The sequence below is a fragment of the Schistocerca americana genome, chromosome 3 (genome assembly GCF_021461395.2).
Source record: "Schistocerca americana isolate TAMUIC-IGC-003095 chromosome 3, iqSchAmer2.1, whole genome shotgun sequence".
NCBI lineage: Eukaryota > Metazoa > Arthropoda > Insecta > Orthoptera > Acrididae > Schistocerca > Schistocerca americana.
Window position 1 is genome coordinate 356,989,826 of NC_060121.1, and position 25,760 is coordinate 357,015,585.

At 46.5% G+C, this 25,760-nt stretch overlaps 1 protein-coding gene across 1 annotated transcript in view; it reads right to left on the reverse strand.

The window, feature by feature from the left end:
- LOC124606080 (basic proline-rich protein-like) overlaps positions 1-25,760 on the reverse strand; it is a 145,050-nt gene that overhangs the window by 73,409 nt on the left and 45,881 nt on the right. The window contains exon 2 of the mRNA XM_047138045.1: positions 19,393-19,559. Coding sequence (XP_046994001.1) covers positions 19,393-19,559 — 167 coding nt within the window. The remainder of the gene's footprint in view (positions 1-19,392; positions 19,560-25,760) is intronic.

Below are 25,760 nucleotides of genomic sequence, written 5' to 3' on the forward strand. Positions count from 1 at the left end.
AGCTGAACCTCGAAGACTAAAATAGGATTATCACAATGAAGTATTTATTTTCGAGCTGTCTAAAATTCTTACATACTTCAGGATTACGACAGACAGACATTTAATGTTTCCTGATAAAACTGCCTGCGCCATCGAGTGTGAAACTGCGCTGTGTGGTGGGTTGCCTAATACTGTTGCTTCAGGCATGCTCCGTGGTATTTGCTGTGGGCTAACAGTGGAACCATGGGAGAAATTACGTGTCTTTACGCTTAACAGTGGTAATCGTAACGAATAACATTTTCCAGCATGAATATCTTCAAGCTCCCTTTTACTGTTCTTTCCCTAAACGATGTTGCTGTGGCCAAAATTATTATTTTCCCATACTTCATTGAATTACTAATGGAAATAGATTGTAGGCTGCAAGCTCATGGGTGTTATCTGATCTATACGAGCCCCACCACAGTGGCACGGTATTTTGTAACCTTTAGCCGCCACAACAGAAAATTGTAGCGAACGATAAATTTATTTATCTTGAAATGTCCGGAGAATTGTGGTTGCTTTGGACGAAATATTAGCAATATGTACAAAAAAGCTATGGATCGCCGGCGGACTATCTTCTTTGTCCAGTGGCAAATTCTAGTTTTTGGTTGATACTCGTATGCGAATTTGTCTAGTGTATTACCAATTTTCCTTCAACCCAAATTTTTAGGTGGGTGATCTCTTTATGGAGATATTCGAGTTCCTGAATTATTCCCAGTCTACCAGTTGTTAAATAACGAGGAAAATGACAAAAGAATTTCAGATAACTTCCAGAACACTAGAGTCTACTGCACAGTGACATGTACTATAGTGTAGAACTGTGAATTTAAAAATCTGTGGTGTAACAATGAGTGATAGTACAATCAGATGTAGCTTGCATTCTCAGTCTGGATTTCCTCGCTGCAGCGAACGACCGTTGCAAATAAGAAGGGGAAAACTACGGTGGTAATGAAAGAAAGGGCTTCAGACGTCGGGAAGAGAAATACATATATTCTCCAGCCGCGGCCTCGATTCCAGTCAGCAATGAAGCGTGAACCTCTGACAACTCTCTCTGGCGAAACGTCCGAGAGACCGAAAAAAAGACCGTCGGCCGAAGAACCTGAGCCGAGCCACAAAAGGCAACACGCCGACAAGTGGCTTCCAAAACTTCATCAATTTTATATTCATAAACAGTTAGAGATAAACTGAAGCGCCAAAAAAACTGGTGTCGGCATGCGTAATCAAATACAGAGATATGTAAAGAGGCAGAATACGGCGCTGCGGTACGCAACATCTGTATAAGATAACAAGTGTCTGGCGCAGTTGTTAGATCGGTTACTGCTGCTACAATGGCAGGTTATCAAGACTGAAGTGAGACACAGCATCTCCGAGGAAGCGATGAAGTGCGGATTTTCCTGTACGACCATTTCACGAGTGTACAGTGAATATCAAGAATCCGATAGAACAGCAAATCTCCGACATCGCTGCGAACGGAAAGGAACGGGACGAACAAAGACGGAAGAGAATCGTTCAACGTGACAGTGTTATGGGACCATTGCTTTTCACAATGTATATAAATGACCTAGTAGATAGTGTCGGAAGTTCCATGCGGCTTTTCGCGGATGATGCTGTAGTATACAGAGAAGTTGCAGCATTAGAAAATTGTAGCGAAATGCAGGAAAATCTGCAGCGGATAGGCACTTGTTGCAGGGAGTGGCAACTGACCCTTAACATAGACAAATGTAATGTATTGTGAATACATAGAAAGAAGGATCCTTTATTGTATGATTATACGATAGCGGAACAAACACTGGTAGCAGTTACTTCTGTAAAATATCTGGGAGTATGCGTGCGGAACGATTTGAAGTGGAATGATCATATAAAATTAATTGTTGGTATGGCGGGTACCAGATTGAGATTCATTGGGAGAGTCCTTATAAAATATATTCCATCAACAAAGGAGGTGGCTTACAAAACACTCGTTCGACCTATACTTGGGTATTGCTCGTCAGTGTAGGATCCGTACCAGGTCGGGTTGACAGAGGAGATAGAGAAGATCCGAAGAAGAGCGGCGCATTTCGTCACAGGGTTATTTGGTTAGCGTGTGGCGTTACGGAGATGTTTAGCAAACTCAAGTGGCAGACTCTGGAAGAGAGTTGCTTTGCATCGCGGTGTAGCTTGCTGTCCAGGTTTCGAGAGGGTGCGTTTCTAGATGAGGTATCGAATATATTGCTTCCCCCTACTTATACCTCCAGAGGAGATCACGAATGTAAAATTAGAGAGATTCGAGCGCGTACGGAGGCTTTCAGACAGTCGTTCTTCCCGCGAACCATACGCGACTGGAACAGAAAAGGGAAGTAATGACCGTGGCACGTAAAGTGGCCTCCGCCACACACCGTTGGTGGCTTGCGGAGTATAAATGTAGATGTAGATGTAGATGTAGAAGTGTAACCCTTCCGCATATTTCCGCATATTTCAATGCTAGGCCATCAACAGGTGTCAGAGTGCGAACCATTCAACGAAACATCATCGATATGGGCTTTCGGAGCCAAAGACCCACTCATGTATCCTTGACTGCACGACACGAAGCTTTAGGTCTCGACTTGGCCCGTCAACACCGACACTGGACTGTCGATTATTGGAAGCATGTTGCCTGGTCGGGCGAGTCTCGTTTCAAATTGTGTCAAGCGGATGGACGTGTACGGGTGTGGAGACAACCTTATGAATCCATGGACCCTGCATGTGAGAAGGGGACTGTTCAAGCTGTTGGAGGCTGTGTAATGGTGTTGGAGTGATACGGGACCCCTGACACGTCTAGATACAGCTCTGGCAGGTGACACGCACATAAGCATCATGTCTGATCACTTACGTCCTTTTATGCCAATTGTACCTTCCGACGGACTTTGGCAAATCCAGCAGGAGAATGCAACGTGCAAACGTCAAGAATTACTTCGGAGTGTCTCGAGGAACACTATACTGAGTTTAAACACTTCCGCTGGCCACCAAACTCCCCAGACATGAACTTATTGTGCATATCTGGGATTCTCGGCAACGTGGTGTTCAGAAGAAATCTCCACTCCCTCGTACTCTTACGGTTTTATGGACAGCCCTGCAGGATTTATGGTGCCAGTTCCCTCTAGCGCTCACGTAGGCTGCGATGGGCGGGTCACGTAGCTCGAATGGATGAGGGCAGGACAGCGCGCAGAGTACTGGTAGGGCACCTAGAGGGAAAACGTCCTGCGGGGAGACCGAGGCGTAGATGGGAGGACAATGTGAAGGCTGATTTGAGGAGCCTAGGTATTGAAGGTGAGTGGAAGGAAATAGCCCAAGACAGGGACAGATGGCGAAAATACGTTGCTGCGATAATGGACTCTCGAGTCCTGTATGACCAGTGAGCAAGTTCCCTCTAGCACTACTTCAGACATAAGTCGATCCATGCCACGTCGTGTTGCGGCACTTCTGCGTGCTCAAGGGGCCCTACACGATATGAGGGACAGGAGGGGGGGGGGGGGGGGTACCAGTTTCTTTGGCTTTTCAGTGTTTAATCACTCTGTGGACTCTTTGCACATCGTGAACTGTACCTTTCTAGTCACATTTCCCTGAGGTACCCCTGACGCTACTTGTCACTGAAATGATGAGTTCTTTCAGTTGATGGTCAAAATAACCGAAAAGTCTGCTGCTGAGAGAAACAGTTACTGAACGAGGTCCTCGAGCGAACCGGAAGCCGAGAGGAGAGGCTTTTGCGCAGAACGCACAGCGCGGCTCCGCCGCCTGGGGTGCGTGCGGCTGGCGACCCTGTCATGAATAAACCAAAGCCCCCAGCCGGCCGCGGATATGAATTGGAGACACAATCGATCCTCGGACGTCCTTGGCCTAATGTGCTGTCCATGTCGTGTCGCGCCGTGCTCTGCCTCAACGACTGCTGCAGGCTAGCGGAAGTTGGCGATTGCGCTTTGCGATATTTTGTCAAAAAGAATTACGGGCCACTCCAGTTCATTCTTAGAAATCTACCTTATTTTTCTTTCAAAATTTTTGGTCGTAATGTGGACACGAAGAAAGTAAAGTAATGTTAACGGATTGTAGTCGAACTAGGTGACGACGAGGTAATCACGTTAGGAAATCAGACACTGAAAGTGGTAGATTAGTTTTACTATTCTTTTGTTTACTTATTTACAACATGCTCCATTGCAATTTTTGTAATACTACTGGTATGTATTGTATGTGTGTGTATAGTGTAGTGCAGAGTTTGGTGTATTGTGATGATGATGATGATGATGATGATGATGATGGTAGTGGTGATGAGAGAAGTGGAGGGTGAAACTCGGTGTCGACACATAGCTTACTCTTTGCGAATAGCACTATGGGGGCCGCCAATCTTCACGGTTCCTTGCCATGGACGGATTACCATCAACCGTGCCTTATGCCCACCCTTCATGAGACACATCGGAGAGGTTTGGTATACAAACAAGGACACTGGTGCAGGGTCACGTGGTCAGATACCTTACACCATCACCTCTTCTCCCCATTCCTGTCAAATACTGGCAGCGAAAATTTTTTCCAATACCAGGACTCGAACCATCTTACTCCCAGGTCAGTTTTGCTGTACCAAAATCACTGACGATCTATGTCTAATGCAGCAAAATGCCATTTGTCGAAATGGGTGAGGATGGAATAGTAAAAAAATTGTCTTTGTCGATAGTAGAGAACATTCTCGACATAATGCTGAGGTCGTTTATTGTAGTCGCGGTGTGCGCCGGCTGACTCTTCATAAATTCTTATTTGTTGTTCTACTTGCCACACCGCCCGATTGTCTGGCATACTCCTCCAACTTAAGACTGAAGAAAATAGAAGAGCCAGCCGCTGTGGCCGAGCGGCTCTAGGCGCTTCAGTCCGGAACCACGCTGCTGCTACGGTCGCAGGTTCGAATCCTGCCTCGGGCATGGATTGGCGTGATGTCCTTAGGTTAGTTAGGTTTAAGTAGTTCTACGTCTAGGGGACTGATGACATCAGATGTTAAGTCCTATAGTGCTTAGATTCATTTGAAAATAGAAGAAAAATCATGTCCTCTGCGGATTTAAGGGCTAGTGACGGCGAGGAAAGTTATGAACATTTTTAGAATCTGTTTCACCAGTTTTTAAAGCTTCCTTTGATTACCACCTTCCCCGCCCCCGCTCCTCCCCCTCCCCACCACCCTCCATCCTTCGCCATCAGCCCCTTATTCGCTTTTTAATGTAATACACCCATCGACAGCGTCTGCTTTTAATTTTTACTCCCACTTATCTCTCACACTAACTTGAAATGTTCTCTATTCTTTCGCGGTAGGTGCCTTGGCACGTGACTTTACCAATAATAAGATCCCATATAACTGAGAAGCTGACGCAGGTAAGTTACGTCTGCTTTGTTCTGTCTGTTATCCGCAATTTTGCTTATTCATTACTTCACGAGTACCTGTATTTCATATTATGTTAGTACTCACGAAACCAGACGGCACGGGGTCCCACCTATCGTCCGCTTCCATCTCACTCCGCTTCGTCCCCGCCAGCAAAATAGATCTGTCAGAGCCGGACAGAGTGGCCGAGCGGTTCTCGGCGCTACAGTCTGGAACCGCGCGACCACTACGGTCGCAGGTTCGAATCCTGCCTCGAGCATGGATGTGTGTGATGTCCTTAGGTTAGTTAGGTTTAAGTAGTTCTAAGTTCTAGGGGAGCTCAGCAGTTGAGTCTCATAGTGCTCAGAGCCATTTGGAAGAATATAAACACATTTTACTGCGCTGAATGCAATAGAGAAACAGTTAGCAGAGGGTGGTTATTTGCATCAGTATGACAATGCACGCTGCCATAAAGCAGCATCTGTGAGGCAATAGTTTCTGGACAATAACATTTCTGAAATGGACTGTCCTTTCTAGTGTCCCGGCTTGAACAGAACGGGACAGCTTTGAGTAAGAACGTCGACTTCACTCCAAACCCCAGAGCCTGATATCACTACCTACCTTGGTTTTGGCTCTTGAGGAAGAGTGGACTACCATTCCTCCACATACATTCAGACTAAGTTCAAGGGGACGTACCCTACATTACATGGAGGTGGAAAAATGGGTTACGTCCTAATATCGCGTCGGACCTCGTTTTGCTCGACTTAGGGTAGCAAGTCGACGTGGCATGGACTGAACAAGTCGTTGGAGGCCCTGCAAAAATACTGAGCCGTGCTGCATCTGTAGCAGCCCATAACTAGGAAAGCGTTGCTAGTGCAGGATTTTGTGCACGAAAATTCCGTCGACTATGTCCCATAAATGATGGATGGGATTCATGTCGGGCAATCTGGGTGGCCAGAAAATTCTCTCGATATATCCAGAATGTTCTTCAAACCAGTCACGAACAACTGCGGCCTGGTGACATGCTGCGTTACCATCCATAAAAATTCCATCTTCGTTTGGGAACGTGGAGTCCATGAATGACTGAAAATCGTATCCAAGTAGCCAAACATAACCATAGTCAACGATAGGCTCAGTTGGACCAGAGGACCTGTTCATTCCATGTAAATCCGGCTCACCATTATGGAGCCACCACCAGCTTCCACAATGCCTTATTGTCATCTTGGGTCAATGACTTCGTGGGGTCGGCGCTACACTCGAAACCTATCATCAGCTCTCACCGCGGAACCGGTAGCTATGCGACAAGGCCACGACTCTCCAGTCGTTTAAGGTAAACCGATATGGTGGCGAGCCCAGGAGAGGCACTTCAGGCGATATCGTGCTGTTAGCAAAGGCATTCACGTCAATCGTCTGCTGCCATAGCTCATCAAAGGCAAATTTCAAGCCGGCTGCTGTGACCGAGCGGTTCTAGGCGCTTCAGTCCGAAACCGAGCGACTGCTACGGTCGCAGGTTCGAATCCTCGGGCATGGATGTGTGTGATGTCCTTAGGTTAGTTAGGTTTAAGTAGTTCTAAGTTCTAGGGGACTGATGACCTCAGGTGCTGAGAGCCATTTGAACCATTTTGAACCAAATTTCAACGCCACTGCTCTCGGTCGTTAAATGAAGGCTGTCGGCCATTGAATTGTCCGTGATGTGAGGTAATGCCTGATATTTGGTATTCTCGGCACCCTCTTGACACTGTGGATCTCGGATTATTGAATTCCCTGAGGATTTCCGAAATGGAATGTCCCATGTGTCTAGCTGCAGCTAGCCTTCCGCGTTCAACGTTTGTTAACTCCGGTCGTGCGGCCATTATCACGTCGGAAATCTTTCCACGTAAATCACCTGAGAGCAGATCAGGCACCCCTGCCCTTTTATACCACATGTACCCGATATTAGCGCCCTCTGCATATCGCTATCCCAGTGGTCTTTTGGCTGGAGTTTCTGACCCTTGATCGTGGAGTCATGGGTTCTTTTCCCAGCCGGGTTGGATTTTCCCCATTCGGGACTGTTCCTGGACGGAGTCTCCTGGTCAACAAAGTCATAAGCACATTACATTTCATTTTGCTGATACACAAGTGCGGCTGTGGGAACAGCTAGTCTTAAATAAATTTGAATTAGTTTGTTCCATTGATGATTGGTTCTGGTGGCTTCATATGACAATCACCCTCTGTGGAACAAAATTTCTAGGATATTATTCCAACCGCATTCTGATCTGCGCACAATGTCTGTTATTATGGTCATTTCCTCTCTCTGTGTTTCTTAATTGTCCACTGTGTGGGAAACTTGAGAAACTCCAGCTGCTGAGGCCACTCGCATGGCATTATCTGGTAGCAACTGTCTGCTCATCTCTCGCCCTCGTACTAGCAGGAGACAGGAGATGGTCCACCTACAGTACTCTCAATTCACATTGAACTTAACTTGCTGTTTGCAATATTAAGTCGCACCAAATACCAAGTGCATAATTTAAAATAATTTTCTCTTACTTGTGCCAGTGCTACACGCAGAAATTTCCCCAAGCATTTCCTATGGTCTGTCCAGTTCAAAGAAACTAGCTTACTCAATTCGTTCTGCCAGAACTCCTTCAACCTCTCCTTTTGAAATATTATAACTTGGTCAATTCAAAAACTAATTCTGTAAATCAGTTTGTTTTGCCTCTCCTTACGTAAAAACATAGTTTCAAAACCCTTAAAATTATGTAAACTACTTACCTTGCTATGAGAAGCCCCAGTCTGAACTTCCTGTTAACAAAATTTGTCTTTGCAGCTTCACTCATGCATAAAATGAAACTGTCCCTGCATGCTACCAAAAAATTAATAGTATGAGATCTATTTTCCCCCGTTAAAAATATTCTTTACATAGCCCATGTCCTATGGGTTAACATTCTAGTACAGCAACTTGTCCAACGGCAACGTTATTTTTTGGTCCCTTTAACTTGTTCGTCTTCCTTTCTCTGTTACCTATTGCTTTTTATATCTTCTCAGAGTTCTCTCTTATTCACTATTGCATTTAGATATATTTCCAGTTTTACATTTTATGGGTTTATGTTTCATAGTTCTTACAAATTAGCCCTTGTGCCTCTAGATCGCTTTCTACAGCTTTCACCTTTGCTGTTAATGCACTTCCCTTCTTAGTTACTCACTCAGTGTAATGTCTACTAATACTTACGATCAGGAAGAGTATGTGAACTGAATGGCACACGATTAGCGTGGAGGGCTGCATCAAACCATTCTTCACTAACAGCACAAGGGCGCCCCATGTGAATCGCTGTGGCACGCAGCGCCCTCCAGCTAAAGCCGCGCGCACTCCGGAGGGCTGAGGTGTGCTGGCAGCGGCAAGCGCAGCGCGAGGCCCCCCTCATTACCGACCACTGCCCTCATTAGGCTGGCAGGGCTCGCCCGGCGCCAACCGCCGCACCGTTACGGGCCCACGCCACGCCGAGTGTCTTGGTCGCCGGCTAATGAAGCGCAACCGGCCGGCTACTACTGGCCTGCTTCAAGTTTCACCAGCTCCCCTCCGCTCGGGTTTCATTCGTATTTTCACCGGCGCGGCTTTAATTGCCCCCCCCCCCCCCCCCCCCCCCCGCAAGCGCCGGGCTATTCTACTCCCGTGAATTATCTCCTTATTCCCTGACGCTGCGTAATGCGTGCGAAATAACTCCCTGTCTGTGCGGCTGCCTTCCCAGGCATAAATCCACTGAACATCTTTATTTTCTGCCCTCGCATTTCAATGCAGTGCAAGATCCATAAAGAGATTTGCCATGAAATAAGATAGTATGGATCGTTCCAACATCATAGTCACAAGCACTATACGAAATCTGTATGACTACACTCGAATACCCACGTGTTTGACGAAGTGTTCACACAAATAGTTTCAGACTATTTCTCGACTGTTCCACTCTCGCACAGTACGTGGCCGAAATGAATACCTAAATACTTCTTTGCGGGCTCTAACATCTCCTCGCCCCCTCCTGGTTCCCCCCCACCATCTTTCCCCCCTCACTTTTCTTCCCCCACTCCTACCCTTCACTCGGTGGTAGGTCCCCTTCGGTGCTCATTTTTAACATTTTCGTTGTGGTGTCAGTGTTTCTCCAGTGCCGTGTGCAGTGCTACATTCCACCAGCACCAACAGTGTCGCCAGCATCATTCGTGTTCCCACTGCAGTGTTTCTTTGTTTTCGTGTCGACTCACAGTGCTCATTCTCTGCATGTGTATGCGGCTCTCTTCTATGTTGTTTTTAAATCTACCATTTATACTCATCTATTTTTGTTCTTGTTTTACACCAATTTATACCATTCTATGTTACATGTTCTTTCCTCATTTGACTACGTTTTTATGTAACTCCCTTGGCTGAAGAGTGGCGGATTGTGCCGCTGCCAGCCCGCCCCATTTTGGCGAGTGAAACCACAATAAAGAAAAAAAACCTCTAACTTCTCTTCCCAATGGACGTAGATGTCAACCAAATACGAGGGGCGTTCAATTAGTTATGCAACACATGTTTTTTCTCGGCCAATTTCAGATAGGAAAAAATGTAAAATTTAATATGGAAAATCGAGGACGTGACGTTCTGATAGGTGGCGGTACTATACGTAGCCTTCATAACGGCGTCTGTAACAGAAGTCCGTTCAAAGTGGAGAGCTGTCACTGTGTTTCTTTTGGCGGATCGCAGATATTCAAAGGCGCTTGCAGAATAGTGTCTACAGACACCTGGAAGTGAACAAAAGCACCATGAGTCGTTGGGAGAGGCGTCTGTCATCATCGCAAAAACGTCGCGCAAACCTGTCCGATCTCCCTCGTGTCTGCCGGTCGCACACAGCTGTCGCTTCTGCAATGCTGGAACATACGCAGGTGATCGACGGGTAACAATAAAAGAGCTTGCTGCTCAACTGGACGTATCTATTGGTACAGCCGACACATTTCTCCAACAGCTGGGATAGTCAGAGGTGTGAGCTCGTTGGGTTCCTTGCCACCTAACGGAGGAGCATAAAGTGCAACGAAGGACCATCTGTGCGGATTTGCTTTCACGTTACGAGGGAGGTTATTGATGCAACAAGACATTGGGTCAGATATCGACCAGCAGTTCCTTTAAGGTCTTCTGTCAGGCGGCAAGGTACCCAGCGGGCGCACTCCTCAGAGTATTTCCCCTGGTGGATGAGTGTGTCAGCACTGCATACAGAGGTGACTTCGTCGATCACGTCGAATGAGCGTGTCCGTACGTTACAACGCTGCTGTAGTCACAGCCAGGGGCAGCCAGCCAGCACGTGAGAGATCATACAGGTTTTGCGCGACCTTGTTGCGATGATGACAGACGCCTCAGCCTTCGATAACCGTGCTTTTGTTCATTGCCAGTTCTCCGTAGGCATACTGCAAGCGCCTATGAATATGTGCGATGCTCTGGTTTTCCACCATAAGAAACTCAATGACAGCTCTCTACTTGGAAAGTATTTCCACCATAGACGCAATTTTGAAGGCTATGTATGGTGTACCATCTATCAGAATTTCATGGAACTATAGGGTGCTCTAAAATTCCCCTTACAGACTTCTAGTATTTGTAGAGAGGACTGAGTAGACAATATTTCGAATTGGAAGCCACGTCCAGAAACGTACGTGTGTAAACATGTGTTTTAAGGTAGGTGCAACTGGGTGTTCATTGGTGGAGACGCTTATGTCGTTACGGCTGATGTCGTTTGACATCCATGTTACCTCTCTGACCCGGATAGAGCCTCATTCATGTGTCCGTGAGTGTTAGAGCAATATGATTGTGTACACGTTTGCAGAATACGCCGACATGCATGGCCAAGCTAACGGTAATGGTAGAGCTTCTCATCGCCTTTATCAAGATCGTTATCCACGACGTCCGACTCCATCGCATACTCTTTTCGCCACCGTTACGCAATGTCTTCGATAAAGGCGTACCTTCAGCGCCAGCAAGCATGGCCATGATGCTCCAAGGAGATGCTGCACACCCGAATTTGTAGAGGCCTTACTGCATCACGAGAACCCATCAACAAGTACACAAGCAATAGCGCATGGAATGGATGTTGCTTCCAGCACCGACTGATACGTTCTGCATGACCAACAACTACACCCATACCTCTTCAAAAAAATATAATCACTAATGGCAGCCGAATTTTCATCACGTACTGAGTTCTGCATGGAGTTCCTGCGCCGTTGCATCAAAGCGCCCCCAGTATTTCCATGCCGCATTCTTTTCACAGATGAATGTAAATTTACTAGGGATTGTGTTCTTATTTCACGAAACAACCATGTCTGGGCAGATTTTATGTGTGGACAGGTATTCTGGATGATCATGTGATTGGACCGTACATGCCTCCACCCAAGTTCATGGGTCCCACATACTGTACTTCATCTTACTACAAGTATTGGGAGTGTTGATGGAAGCTGTGCCACAGGACGACCGTCAAGACATCTGGCTTTAGCATAACAGTACATCCCCTCACTTTTCACATCATGTTCGGCAATGTCTGGAATAACAATTCGGATACGAATAGGCCGAGATGGTCTAGTCACATGGCCTCCACGATCACCGGATTTGACTCCAGTGGACTTTTTCCTCTGAAGTCGAATGAAGAGTCTGGTTTATAAGACTCCTGTTGAGTCAGAAAAAGATCTGGTGGCACGAGTTGTGATTGCAGAGAAACCAGATGTGATAGGGCGCGAGTACCATAGCATTATTCGTAGGTACAATGTGTGCACCGAGCTTGGTGAACGCCACCTAGAACCTTACTTGTAATGTATCAGAATGCAAACCCTCCTCTGGAAAATAGAGAAAAGTTTAACTGTACACAACAGTGTTTGTGAAAACTTATTTCCTTTCTGTTTCCTAGATTATTAATGAGTAAAATTGTAAAACAAGTGATGTAATGGGTCACGTCGAATACCAGGAAGCTATAATTAAACTTTCTCTACTTAACGCGTCATAACAAGGAAAATAATTATCGTACAATTACAAAACGTGGTAGCATTAATGTCAAGGCCGCTGGGAAGAGAAATAAGCAAAGTCAATTCTACTGAAACACTTTTAATCTGCTGCTACGGCACATCATACCACTATATACCGGTACTATTACTGATACTAAAATGTAAACTTTCACGGCCGGAAATATCATGTCCATTATAATTATCCGGGCTGTTATGCCGTGGTCGGTTGATGAATTCTGTGGTGATTCCCAACGTTTCGTCTCCGACTGCGGGAGACATCTTCAAGGGGGTCCGTAGCTTGATGGAAGGTCCAACACACACACTGGCTCGCTACTGACTGCCGCTAAATTCCGTGTCCGCGCGCCCCCGCGCCGCGGCGTGACGTCACGTGTTTTGAAAACGTCAGTGCAATTGGCCGCTGTCCGTCGCCGTCGATCGCCGTTGCCATCACCCAGTAGTGGACGGGTGGTACACATCTTCTTTAACACCGGCATCCATATACCGTTTAATTTGACGCCCTCCTCGTTTCGGTTGAAATTATTTGGGTGTTTAGCGATTTCGATTGCCTCCCTGAAGAGCCTTTCGTAGTATCCGCTCGTGGCCGCTAGTACTTGCGTCTCCTCGAAACGAATATTGTGGCTCCCTGGCTGGAAACCATGCTCCGCAACAGCTGATCGTTCCGTTTCTCCTCTTCTACAATTTCCCTTGTGCTCTTCCAAACGTTTAGGAACAGTTCTTTTGGTGGTACCCACATAACATCACCACAGCTGCATGGCATCCTATACACTCCAGATTTTTCCAATGGTTTGCGAGCGTCCTTGGCAGGCCTAATGTATTCCTGTACTTCCTGGTGGGCTTGTAAATTACGGTAATATTCCGCTTCGTCAAGATCCTCCCTATTCTTTCCGTTACATTTTTAACGGGGTGTTATCAAGACGTTAGCGAACAGAGCTAGAAATATTTGTGAACCTGAGTTGCTCGACGCTGAGATGGAACATCTCCACAATACACTAACGAAGAACGGATATTCGTCCGCCGAAATAAAACGTGCGTTGAGACAGCCACGCAGAAATCATACTGACGTACAGGCTACTGCAAAATCTAAGGTTTTCCTGCCGTTTGTTAAAAATGTAACGGAAAGAATAGGGAGGATCTTGACGAAGCGGAATATTACCGTAATTTACAAGCCCACCAGGAAGATACAGGAATACCTTAGGCCTGCCAAGGACGCTCGCAAACCATTGGAAAAATCTGGAGTGTATAGGATCCCATGCAGCTGTGGTGATGTTATGTGGGTACCACCAAAAGAACTGTTTCTAAACGTTTGGAAGAGCACAAGGGAAATTGTAGAAGAGGAGAAACGGAACGATTAGCTGTTGCGGAGCATGGTTTCCAGCCAGGGAACCACAATATTCGTTTCGAGGAGACGCAAGTACTAGCAGCCACGAGCGGATACTACGAAAGGCTCTTCAGGGAGGCAATCGAAATCGCTAAACACCCAAATAATTTCAACCGAAAGGAGGAGGGCGTCAAATTAAACGGTATATGGATGCCGGTGTTAAAGAAGATGTGTACCACCCGTCCACTACTGGGTGATGGCAACGGCGATCGACGGCGACGGACAGCGGCCAATTGCACTGACGTTTTCAAAACACGTGACGTCACGCCGCGGCGCGGGGGCGCGCGGACACGGAATTTAGCGGCAGTCAGTAGCGAGCCAGGTGTGTGTTAGACCTTCCATCAAGCTACGGACCCCCTTGAAGATGTCTCCCGCAGTCGGAGACGAAACGTTGGGAATCACCACAGAATTCATCAACCGACCACTGCATAACAGCCTGGATAATTATAATGGACATGGTACTATTACTGCTACAAAAGGGGCTCGATTTGGCGCCCATCGGTGTCCAGAACAGTTTGCAGGCGCATAATTGCTTTCTGCACAGCAAAACGAAGCATGTCCGTAGGTATGCTGTCTATCTCTCTTGATATGCTGCGCTTCAGATCAGCACACGTGTGAATGTTCCCCTGCTTAACCCTGTCCCTCAGGTAGCCCCACAAACAGAAATCACAGGGAGTGAAATCAGGTGATCATGCCGGCCAAACATTTGGCAACGATCGGCTGATAATTCGATCATTTCCGGAGAATCAGGTGAACTTAACGAGCGATGTGTGGTGGGGCCCCAACTTGCATGAAAACTATTGAGTTTTTTGTGTCTCTCTCTCGTGTAGGTTGGGTATGACATGCTGGCGAAACGTATCGCGGTAACACTGGCCACTCACAATGCACGTCTTTGGTTCTTCAGCGCCAACACGTTCAAAAACGAATAGACAAATGATGAAAGTAGCCGTACGGTGACACGTTCACCAAACAGAGGAACTTCATGCACAATGACTGGAGGTGAAGATCCACACACTCACCAATTCTGTGTGTTCAGATTACCCATCAGACAAAAATGAGCTTCGTCTGTCCATAGTATGGTCCAGGGCCAGCTCTCGTCAACTTCAGTCCTTGCGAGAAAGTGGAGAGCGAAGTCAACACGTCATTGTGCGTCCTGTGGTGCAAGCTGCTGTATGATATGGATCTTGTACGGATACCTTCGGAGAAAGGTTCGAGGCACCTTCCTTACAGTGAGTCATGGGATATTCAACTGTCGTGACACAGCAAGCGCACTGTTCGAGTATTGGGAACTGCGCGCGGCGTTGTCTGCCATATCAACAGCGTTTTCATCAACCACCTGAGGTATAACCGGCGGTCGGCCTCTTCCCAGAGTGACGCCCAGTTCTCCAGTTGATTCGAACTTCTTCATCATGCACTGAGCAGCAGGTGGAGAAAGAGGACTCTTCCACAATCTTTTCAAGAGGCGGTATTCTCGAAGTGAGTCTCCTCTTCCTGGGATTGCGTTATTAAGGAAGCAATACATATCCGTACAGCTGATAACCTTATCAACAGGGGTGCGGGATTTCAATTAAGTACAGCCTGGAGCCCTGCATTGGCTGCCTGTTAAATCATGACGAGAAAGCAAAAAGCTTTCGGTAATAGACCCGTCATAACTTTGCAAGCATGTTAGTAAACACAGCCTCAGCGCACGCGCAGAACGGCCGCTCTGCGTCTCCCGGCAGAGGGCGTTTGAGTCTGGCGCCATCTAACGAAGCATGTCCGTAGGTATGCTGTCTATCTCTCTTGATATGCTGCGCTTCAGATCAGCACACGTGTGAATGTTCCCCTGCTTAACCCTGTCCTTCAGGTAGCCCCACAAACAGAAATCACAGGGAGTGAAATCAGGTGATCATGCCGGCCAAACATTTGGCAACGATCGGCTGATAATTCGATCATTTCCGGAGAATCAGGTGAACTTAACGAGTGATGTGTGGTGGGGCCCCATCTTGCATGAAAACTATTGAGTTTTATGTGTCTCTCTCTCGTGTAGGTTGGGTATGACATGCTGGCGAAACGTATCGCGGTAACACTGACCACTCACAATGCACGTCTTTGGTTCTTCAGCGCCAACATGTTCAAAAACGAATAGACAAATGATGAAAGTAGCCGTACGGTGACAAGCTCACCAAACAGAGGAACTTCATGCACAATGACTGGAGGTGAAGATCCACACACTCACCAATTGTGTGTGTTCAGATTACCCATCAGACAAAAATGAGCTTCATCTGTCCATAGGATGGTCCAGGGCCAGCTCTCGTCAACTTCAGTCCATGTGAGAAAGTGGAGAGCGAAGTCAACACGTCATTGTGCGTCCTGTGGTGCAAGCTGCTGTATGATATGGATCTTGTACGGATACCATTTGAGATTGGTTGGAAGCACCTTCCGTACAGACGACCACGAGAAATTCAACTGTCGTGACACAGCAAGCGCACTGTTCGAGTATTGGGAACCGCACGCGGCGTTTTCTGCCATATCAACAGCGTTTTCATCAACCACCTGAGGTATAACCGGTGGTCGGCCTCTTCCCAGAGTGACGCCCAGTTCTCCAGTTGATTCTAACTTCTTCATCATGCACTGAGCAGCAGGTGGAGAAAGAGGACTCTTCCATAATCTTTTCAAGAGGCGATATTCTCGAAGTGAGTCTCCTCTTCCTGGGATTGCGTTATTAAGGAAGTAATACATATCCGTACAGCTGATAACCTTATCAACAGGGGTGCGGGATTTCAATTAAGTACAGCCTGGAGCCCTGCATTGGCTGCTGTTAAATCACGACGAGAAAGCAAAGAGCTTTCGATAATAGACCCGTCATAACTTTGGCAGCATGTTAGAAACACAGTGTCAGCGCACGCGCAGAACGGCCGCTCTGCGTTTCCCGGCAGAGGGCGTTTGAGTTTGGCGCCATTTATCTGCAAATTTGCGCATGCGTGGTTCCCGTGCCTGCGCAATCTTCATGCGCATGCTCTATATATAGCGGCGTCGACATGCAGATCTTGTCAGTCGTACCTAGCCATCAGCGAGGTTCCACCACCTGATGATGTCGGACAGTTGCTCCGAGGAAATATTGTGGGATTTGCACAACGTCATCCGGCGGCACGCCCGTGAAGACTATTTACGATATTCTCGAAGTTCAGCTGCAGCGTTACTGTTGTTTTGATAATAGAGCTTCACCAATAATGCCCAGCTCCTTTTGTCCAAGATCATGTTGAGACGTCAACAAGCGCACTATGATGGGTCAGGTGTGTGAGACTATGAATGACGGTGACTGATCACGCAACCTGGTGGCCATAGTTGGAACTGGACGGTTGTGCTGTGAAGCATGAAAATCAGTAACCCCATATTCTGGACATTAATGCTACCAACTTTGGTACTTATACGGTAATTAGTTTCCGTTTTAGAGCGTGTTAAATAGGGAAAGTTTAATTATAACAATCCGAAGAATTACTTGTAAAAGCTCCAGTCCGGAGCCGCGCTGCTGCTACGGTCGCAGGTTCGAATCCTGCCTCCGGCGTGGGTGTGTGTGATGTCCTTAGGTTAGTTAGGTTTAAGTAGTTCTAAGTTCTAGGCGACTGATGACCACAGCAGTTGCGTCCCATAGTGCTCAGAGCCATTTGAACCATTTCTGAACTTGTAAAAGTGGTCGCGTTACCAACATTTTTTCCAATGACTGAGGAACGGATAGGGTATATTTCTGGACATGGGTTCCATTTCAAAATATTATATACTCAGTTCCGTCTACAAGTACTAGAAGTTTGTATGGGGAATTCTGGAGTACCCTTACCTTCCGGGACTTCATGAAACTGTAGGTGCTGAAGAGGGAATATTCCACGATGTCCCGCAACAGATTCCGCATTTTTTCAACCGAAATTGGAGAAGGGAAAAATGCGTTGCATTATTTATCGATCATCCATTGTAAATATACTTAGTACACTCCTGGAAATGGAAAAAAGAACACATTGACACCGGTGTGTCAGACCCACCATACTTGCTCCGGACACTGCGAGAGGGCTGTACAAGCAATGATCACACGCACGGCACAGCGGACACACCAGGAACCGCGGTGTTGGCCGTCGAATGGCGCTAGCTGCGCAGCATTTGTGCACCGCCGCCGTCAGTGTCAGCCAGTTTGCCGTGGCATACGGAGCTCCATCGCAGTCTTTAACACTGGTAGCATGCCGCGACAGCGTGGACGTGAACCATATGTGCAGTTGACGGACTTTGAGCGAGGGCGTATAGTGGGCATGCGGGAGGCCGGGTGGACGTACCGCCGAATTGCTCAACACGTGGGGCGTGAGGTCTCCACAGTACATCGATGTTGTCGCCAGTGGTCGGCGGAAGGTGCACGTGCCCGTCGACCTGGGACCGGACCGCAGCGACGCACGGATGCACGCCAAGACCGTAGGATCCTACGCAGTGCCTTAGGGGACCGCACCGCCACTTCCCAGCAAATTAGGGACACTGTTGCTCCTGGGGTATCGGCGAGGACCATTCGCAACCGTCTCCATGAAGCTGGGCTACGGTCCCGCACACCGTTAGGCCGTCTTCCGCTCACGCCCCAACATCGTGCAGCCCGCCTCCAGTGGTGTCGCGACAGGCGTGAATGGAGGGACGAATGGAGATGTGTCGTCTTCAGCGATGTGAGTCGCTTCTGCCTTGGTGTCAATGATGATCGTATGCGTGTTTGGCGCCGTGCAGGTGAGCGCCACAATCAGGACTGCATACGACCGAGGCACACAGGGCCAACACCCGGCATCATGGTGTGGGGAGCGATCTCCTACACTGGCCGTACACCACTGGTGATCGTCGAGGGGACACTGAATAGTGCACGGTACATCCAAACCGTCATCGAACCCATCATTCTACCATTCCTAGACCGGCAAGGGAACTTGCTGTTCCAACAGGACAATGCACGTCCGCATGTATCCCGTGCCACCCAACGTGCTCTAGAAGGTGTAAGTCAACTACCCTGGCCAGCAAGATCTCCGGATCTGTCCCCCATTGAGCATGTTTGGGACTGGATGAAGCGTCGTCTCACGCGGTCTGCACGTCCAGCACGAACGCTGGTCCAACTGAGGCGCCAGGCGGAAATGGCATGGCAAGCCGTTCCACAGGACTACATCCATCATCTCTACGATCGTCTCCATGGGAGAATAGCAGCCTGCATTGCTGCGAAAGGTGGATATACACTGTACTAGTGCCGACATTGTGCATGCTCTGTTGCCTGTGTCTATGTGCCTGTGGTTCTGTCAGTGTGATCATGTGATGTATCTGACCCCAGGAATGTGTCAATAAAGTTTCCCCTTCCTGGGACAATGAATTCACGGTGTTCTTATTTCAATTTCCAGGAGTGTAGTTTAAGAACCCACGCTGAAAATGTCATTTTCCAAAATGATACAGTATTGTGAGCGTAATAAAACAGAAACTAGTAGATCCGCAATCAGTTGCATTGTCCTAGAGCTGTTTGCTGGGGTAGATCCCACCTGCGGTGCTGTGGAAACGACACAGGTAGAGCAGCGGGGTTGAGGGTAGGTGTGGGGGCTGGACAGCGGCCATCAGTCACCGTTACGCCGCCGGCCGGGGTGGGGGAGAGGCCAGAGATTTATGCACGGGCCCCGCTGGAAACAGAGCGCGCGCTCGCCTGCCCCCTCTGCAAATTGTGAGTTACGGGCGACTTGTTGCGTGCGACAGACGCCTCCCACAGCAGCGCCGGACCGCTGGCTGGATGGCGGCAGCCGCTGGCGATGCGAGCACAGGTGCGGCGCGCACCAACACGCCCAGCTACAAGAGGTGAACACGACAAGTGCCATAACAAGATTTCCCAGAAACTTCGCTCAGTGGCAGAGGGGTCAAAAAAAGCAAACACGGGTTTCGGCACATAAGTAGATACTCGACTGTTGCTGAGAAAACGTCGGCCTAATTTTTCGATGTAATGTACACACCTTTAGCGCGATGCCGGCAGAAATGATGGCACAGTGGTCATCGTTGCGGCGTCTCACTTTTACGCCCCGTGTTCAAACATGATTATTTATTTATTTTCATTTATCTATCCATGTCCGTGGGAAGGTTACCGCGCATGAATGTTTCTTATAATTACGGGATACAAGGGAGTTGTATTAATTGTAAAATTACAACTGAGTTTCAAGGTAAGTATCATAAATTTATTTTATAATTATGTATGTATGGTATTTTCAGGAATTAAAAACTTTTCAAAATCTCATATTCCTGTCATATTAATTATTATGTTGAATTCTTATGTTTATTCTTCAGTAAAATTTGGCGCATTCCTGTCAATGGTACAGATTGTACAAATTCAAAACAAAGTATTTCAGAACACCGCAAGAATCGCAGTAACACTTCTTCGCAAGAACTTCGGGTTGCGAACATGGGGAGCAAGGGTATCTACACTACTGGCCATTAAAATTGTTACACCACGAAGATGACGTGCTAAAAACGCAAAATTTAACCGACAGGAAGAAGATGCTGTGATATGCAAGTGATTAGCTTTTAAGAGCATTCACACAAGGTTGGCGCCGGTGGCGACACCTAAAACGTGCTGACATGAGGAAAGTTTCCAGCCGATTTCTCATACACAAACAGCAATTGACCGGCGTTGCCTGGTGAAACGTTGTTGTGATGCCTCGAGTGAGGAGACGAAATGCGTACCATCACGTTTCCGACTTTGATAAACGTCGGATTGTACCGATCACGATTATGGTTTATCGTATCGTGACATTGCTGCTCACGTTGGTCGCGATCCAATGACTGTTAGCAGAATATGGAATCGGTGGGTTCAGGACGGTAATACGGAACGCCTTGCTGGATCCCAATGGCCTCGTATCACTAGCAGTCGAGATGACAGGAATCTTATCCGCATGGCTGTAACGGATCGTGCAGCCGCGTCTCGATCCCTGAGTCAACAGATGGGGAAGTTTGCGAGACAACAATCATCTGCACGAACAGTTCGACGACGTTTGCAGCAGCATGGACTATCAGCTCGGAAGCCATGGCTGCGGTTACCTTTGACGTTGCACCACAGACAGGAGCGCCTGCGACGGTGTACTCAACGACGAACCTGAGTGCACGAATGGCAAAACGTCATTTTTTCGGATGAATCCAGGTTCTGTTTACAGCATCATGATGGTCGCATCCGTGTTTGGCGACATCGCGGTGAACGCACATTGGAAGCGTGTATTCGTCATCGCCATACTGGCGTATCACTCGGTGTGATCGTGTGGTGTGCAATTGGTTACAGGTCCCGGTCACTTCTCGTTCGCATCGGCGGCACTCTGAACAGCGGACGTTACATTTCAGATATGTTACGACCCGTGACTCTACCCTTCATTCGATCCCTGCGAAACCCTACATTTCAGCAGGATAATGCACGACCGCATGTTGCAGGCCCTGTACGGGCTTTTCTGGATACAGAAAATGTTCGACTGCTGCCCTGGCTGGCACATTCTTCAGGTCTCTCACCAACTGAAAACTTCTGGTCAATGGTGGCCGAGCAACGGGCTCGTCGCAAAACGCCAGTCACTACTCTTGATGAACTGTGGTATCGTGTTGAAGCTGCATGGGCAGCTGTACCTGTACATGCCATCCAAGCTCTGTTTGACTCAATGCCCAGGCGTATCAAGGCCGTTATTACGGCCAGAGTTGGTTGTTCTGGGTACTGATTTCTCAGGATCTATGCATCAAAATTGCGTGAAAATGTAATCTCATGTCAGTACTAGTATAAAATATGTGTCCAATTAATAACCGTTTATCATCTGCATTTCTTCTTGGTGTAGCAATTTTAATGGCCAATAGTGTATTTTTGTATGTATGGTATTATCAGGAATTACAATCTTTTTAAAATCTCATATTCTTGTAATATCAATTCTTATAATCTATTCTTATGTTCATTCTTTTGTAAGATTTGGTGCATTCCCTTCGATGATAGCGATTGTAGAAAACTCGAAACAAAGTATTTCAGAAACCGCAAGTATCGCAGTAACATATCTCCATACGAACCTCGTGTTTCGAACGTGGGACGCAAGGGCATCAATTTGGGATGCTAGCCACTGTGCTATCGCTAAAAGGCACGTAAGTACCTTGAAAATTTTGACCGTTGTTTTCTCACAAACATTAGAGTATGTACATATAAGCCGAGACATTTTTACGCTTATTCTGACCCCTCTGCAATTGAGCGAAGTTTCTGGGAAATCAGATTTTGTCACTTGCGTTCTCCTCGTCAAGCAAATGCTAGTTGTACTTACGCAAGCTGCAGAGAGCGACCAACTTACGTATCGATGTGGTTCGACCAAGCGAGACAGCACAGATACTCACCTGAAAAGAAAAAAGGAAATAACTATCAAACACCAGCAAATTTTCACAGATATATAATTAAGTACTGTAATGTTAAACTTATTTTATCATACAATTCCAAGCGGTTTCAGCTATGAAACTATACATGAATCTTTTCCTTCTTCTTCTTGGGCTTTGTCGAGGTCCTCAAGTGCTTGGTATGTTATTTCGGATATGTCAATATTAGATTCATACCACCTACAAGAAAATTAAACACACCTTTGGACAAAAGAGAAGCAGATCCATGAATATCAATAACCCAGATACGAAATCAGTCCTAAGCAAAGAATTGAAAGCTGAAAGGTGGAAGTAGTATATACACTGTGACAAAGGTCACTGGAGACCTCCTGATATCATGTAGGACCTCTTTTTGCCGGCATAGTGCAGCAACTCCACGTGACATGCACTCAATACGTCGTTGGAATTCCCCTACGGAAATTTTGAGCCATGCTGACTCTGTACCGTCCAAAACAGCGAAAGTGTTTCCGGTGCAGGATGTTGTGGGTGAAATGAGCTCTCGATTATGTGCCGTAAATGTTCGATGGGATTCGTGTCGGCTGATCTGGGCAGAAGGATCATCGAACTACCTTCACAATAATTTTCTGTTATGGCGATATCGAACAGCACGTGGAAAAAAAAACTAACACCTAAATCTTTCCGCGAGAGCTCTGATTTCCTTTATTTTGTTATGACGATCGTTTCTCCCTATGTAGGTCGGCGTCAACAAAAGATTTCCGCATTCGAAGAAGGAAGTTGGTGATTGATATTTGAAAAGATTCCTCCGCAACGAAAAACACCTTTGTTTTAATGATTTCCACCTCACATCCTGTATCATATCCGTGACACTCTCTCCCCTATTTCGGGATAGTACAAAACGTGCTGCTCTTCTCTCAACTTTCTCGATGTACTCCGTTAATCCTACCTGTTAAAGATTCTATACCGCGCAGCAGTACTCCTAAAGAGGACGGACAAGCGTAGTGCAAGCAGTCTCCTTAGTAGGTCTGTTACATTTTCTAAGTGCTCTGCCAATAAGACGTCGTCTTTGTTTTGCCTTCCCTACAACATTTTCTATTTGTTATTTCCAATTTAAGTAGTTCGTAATTGTAATTCCTAGGTATTTAGTCGAATTTACGGCCTTCTGCTTTGACTGATTTATCTTATAACGAAGTTTAACGGATTCCGTTAAACACTCGTGTGGATGACGTAACACTTTTTGTTGTTTAGGGTCATTTCTCAATTTTAGCACCATACGGATATATTTTCTAAATCGTTTTGCAATTCGTTTTCATTTTCTGATGACTTTACTAGACAACCTCAGATGGCTGCTCAGATTGTCTTCAAAATTGTTTATGTAAATAAGGACCAGGGGAAGCCTAGTACGCTAACTTGGGGAACGCCAGCAATCACTTCTCTTTTACTCGATCACTTCCCTGTAACCTCTCAGACAGGAAATCACAAAATCAGTCAAATAACTGAGACGATGTTCCATAAGCACGCAGTTTCACTACAAGCCGCTTGTGTGGTACTGTGTCAAAAGCCTTCGGGAAATCAGGAAATACAGAGTCAATTTGAAATCACTTGTCAACAGCATTCAACATTTCGTGTAGTAAAGAGCTACTTGTGTCTCACGAGAACAATGTTTCCTACATCTGTGTAGACTGCGTGTCAATAGACCTCTCTCTTCGAGGTAACTCATACTGTTCGAAAACAATATATGTTGAAAAATCCTGCTGCATATCGACATTAATGATATGGGCTTGTGATTTAGTGAATTACTCCTACTACCTCTCTGGAATATTGGTGTGACCTGTGCCACTTTCCAGTCTTTAGGTACGGATATTTCGTCTAGCGAGCGTTCTTATATAATTGTTAAGTATGGAACTACTGCATCAGCATACTCTGAAAGGAACCTAACTAGTAGGAATTGCTTTTATTAAGTGAGTCAAGTTGCTTCACTACTCAGAAGCTATCTACTTCTAAGTTATTTATGGTGGCAGTTGTTCTAGATTGGAATTCTGGCATATTTACTTCGTCCTCGTTGGTGAACGAATTTCGGAAGGCTGTGTTTAGCAGCTCTGTCTTAGCAGCTCTGTCGTCGAAAGTATTTCCATTTCTATCGCACAGAGAAGGAACTGATTATGTCTTGCTACTAGCATACTTTACATACGACCAGAATCTCTTTGCATTTTCTACCAGGTTTCAAGACAAAGTTTCGCTGTGGAAACTATTATAAGCATCTCGCACTGAAGTCCGCTCTAAATTTCGAGCAAATCATACAGATGTAGAAGAAGAGGCCATACCTGGTCACCGAGAATGTTGAAACAAACAGCTCAGTTCATGTATACAGTACCTTGAATGAGAGGGCCGCAGTCACTGTACGCAAAACACCGGCGAAACGTCACAGAACTACCCCATGTACACCCTCCGCACAGTACAGGATCAACTTCTGATTGGTTTGTCGCCACATTTGACGTCTTGCAACATTTGAAAATAGGTAAAATGGTGATAAGGCGGACCGAACTGCATGCCTCCGGGCAGCATCTGTCCAGTTTGTAAATTGTTTAAACCACTGAAGATATGTAGCATTAAGTGCTGGTGTGAGCTATAGTCTTTTGCGATGTACCCGACTACAAATGTCCATTGCATGCTCTTCCTTTCACTATGGTTGCTTGGAAGTTGTTTGAAATGGACTATTGAATACAGCAGCAATTTCGAGGGTCGCCCAGAAAGATAAACATTACTTGTAAGTTTCTGTAGTGGGCGCGCAAATTTTTCTCTTTCTACCGAAAAATAGCGTAGGTGCAGCATTGTTTCAAACAGGCACCGGTAAGCGATATATGGAAAGCTTATTTCAATAGTGGTACAAGTCCATTTGTGTTCATTTTGAGATACAGAGTCCTAAAGTTAAATGAAAAATCTGCAGTTGAGATACCAGAAACATTCAAACATGCGGCTTCTTGCTAGAGATGATCCCTTCTTTCTGTTTGTGTGGATCATTGATTTCAGAAGCATTATAGGCAGAAAAGTGGAGGTAATGGGCTTGTATCGCTATTAAAATAAGCCCTTCATATGTTGCAAGCGACGTGTCATCACTGAATTTTCCTCTGCGGCAAAAGAAATGGTTGGGAATATTCACAAACTTTTGTGTGCAGTTTATGGGGCATCTGAGTCTACAGAAGTACGACTATTCGCTGGGCGAAGAGGGTGAGGCCATTGGAGAAGGCGGTTCGGTAGAGCTACAAGATTTTCAGCGTTCGGGAAGGCCATCCAAAGCTGTCACGCCTGACAAGATACAGCTTGCTAGTGTGCTAATTCGTGATGCCAAGAGGCAGCGCCATTAATTCTGAAACATATGTAAACACATTACTCAAAGTCAAGAAGCGCTTCGACTCCCTAACGACACAGGTGATTGTTAGATTAAACATGATAACGATCAGCCTCACAACAGCTTGAGGAATTCGGAACACATCACTGAACGGGGTTGGACAGTGTTACTCCATTCATCGTACAGCCCTGACACAATTCCCTTAGACTTGTTTGAATCAAGACATTTTAAGGATGACGAAGAGGTGATTCGCACAGTGAAAATGGCTTCGTGACGAAGCACAGAGTGGTAATGAAAGGGCATACAATCGC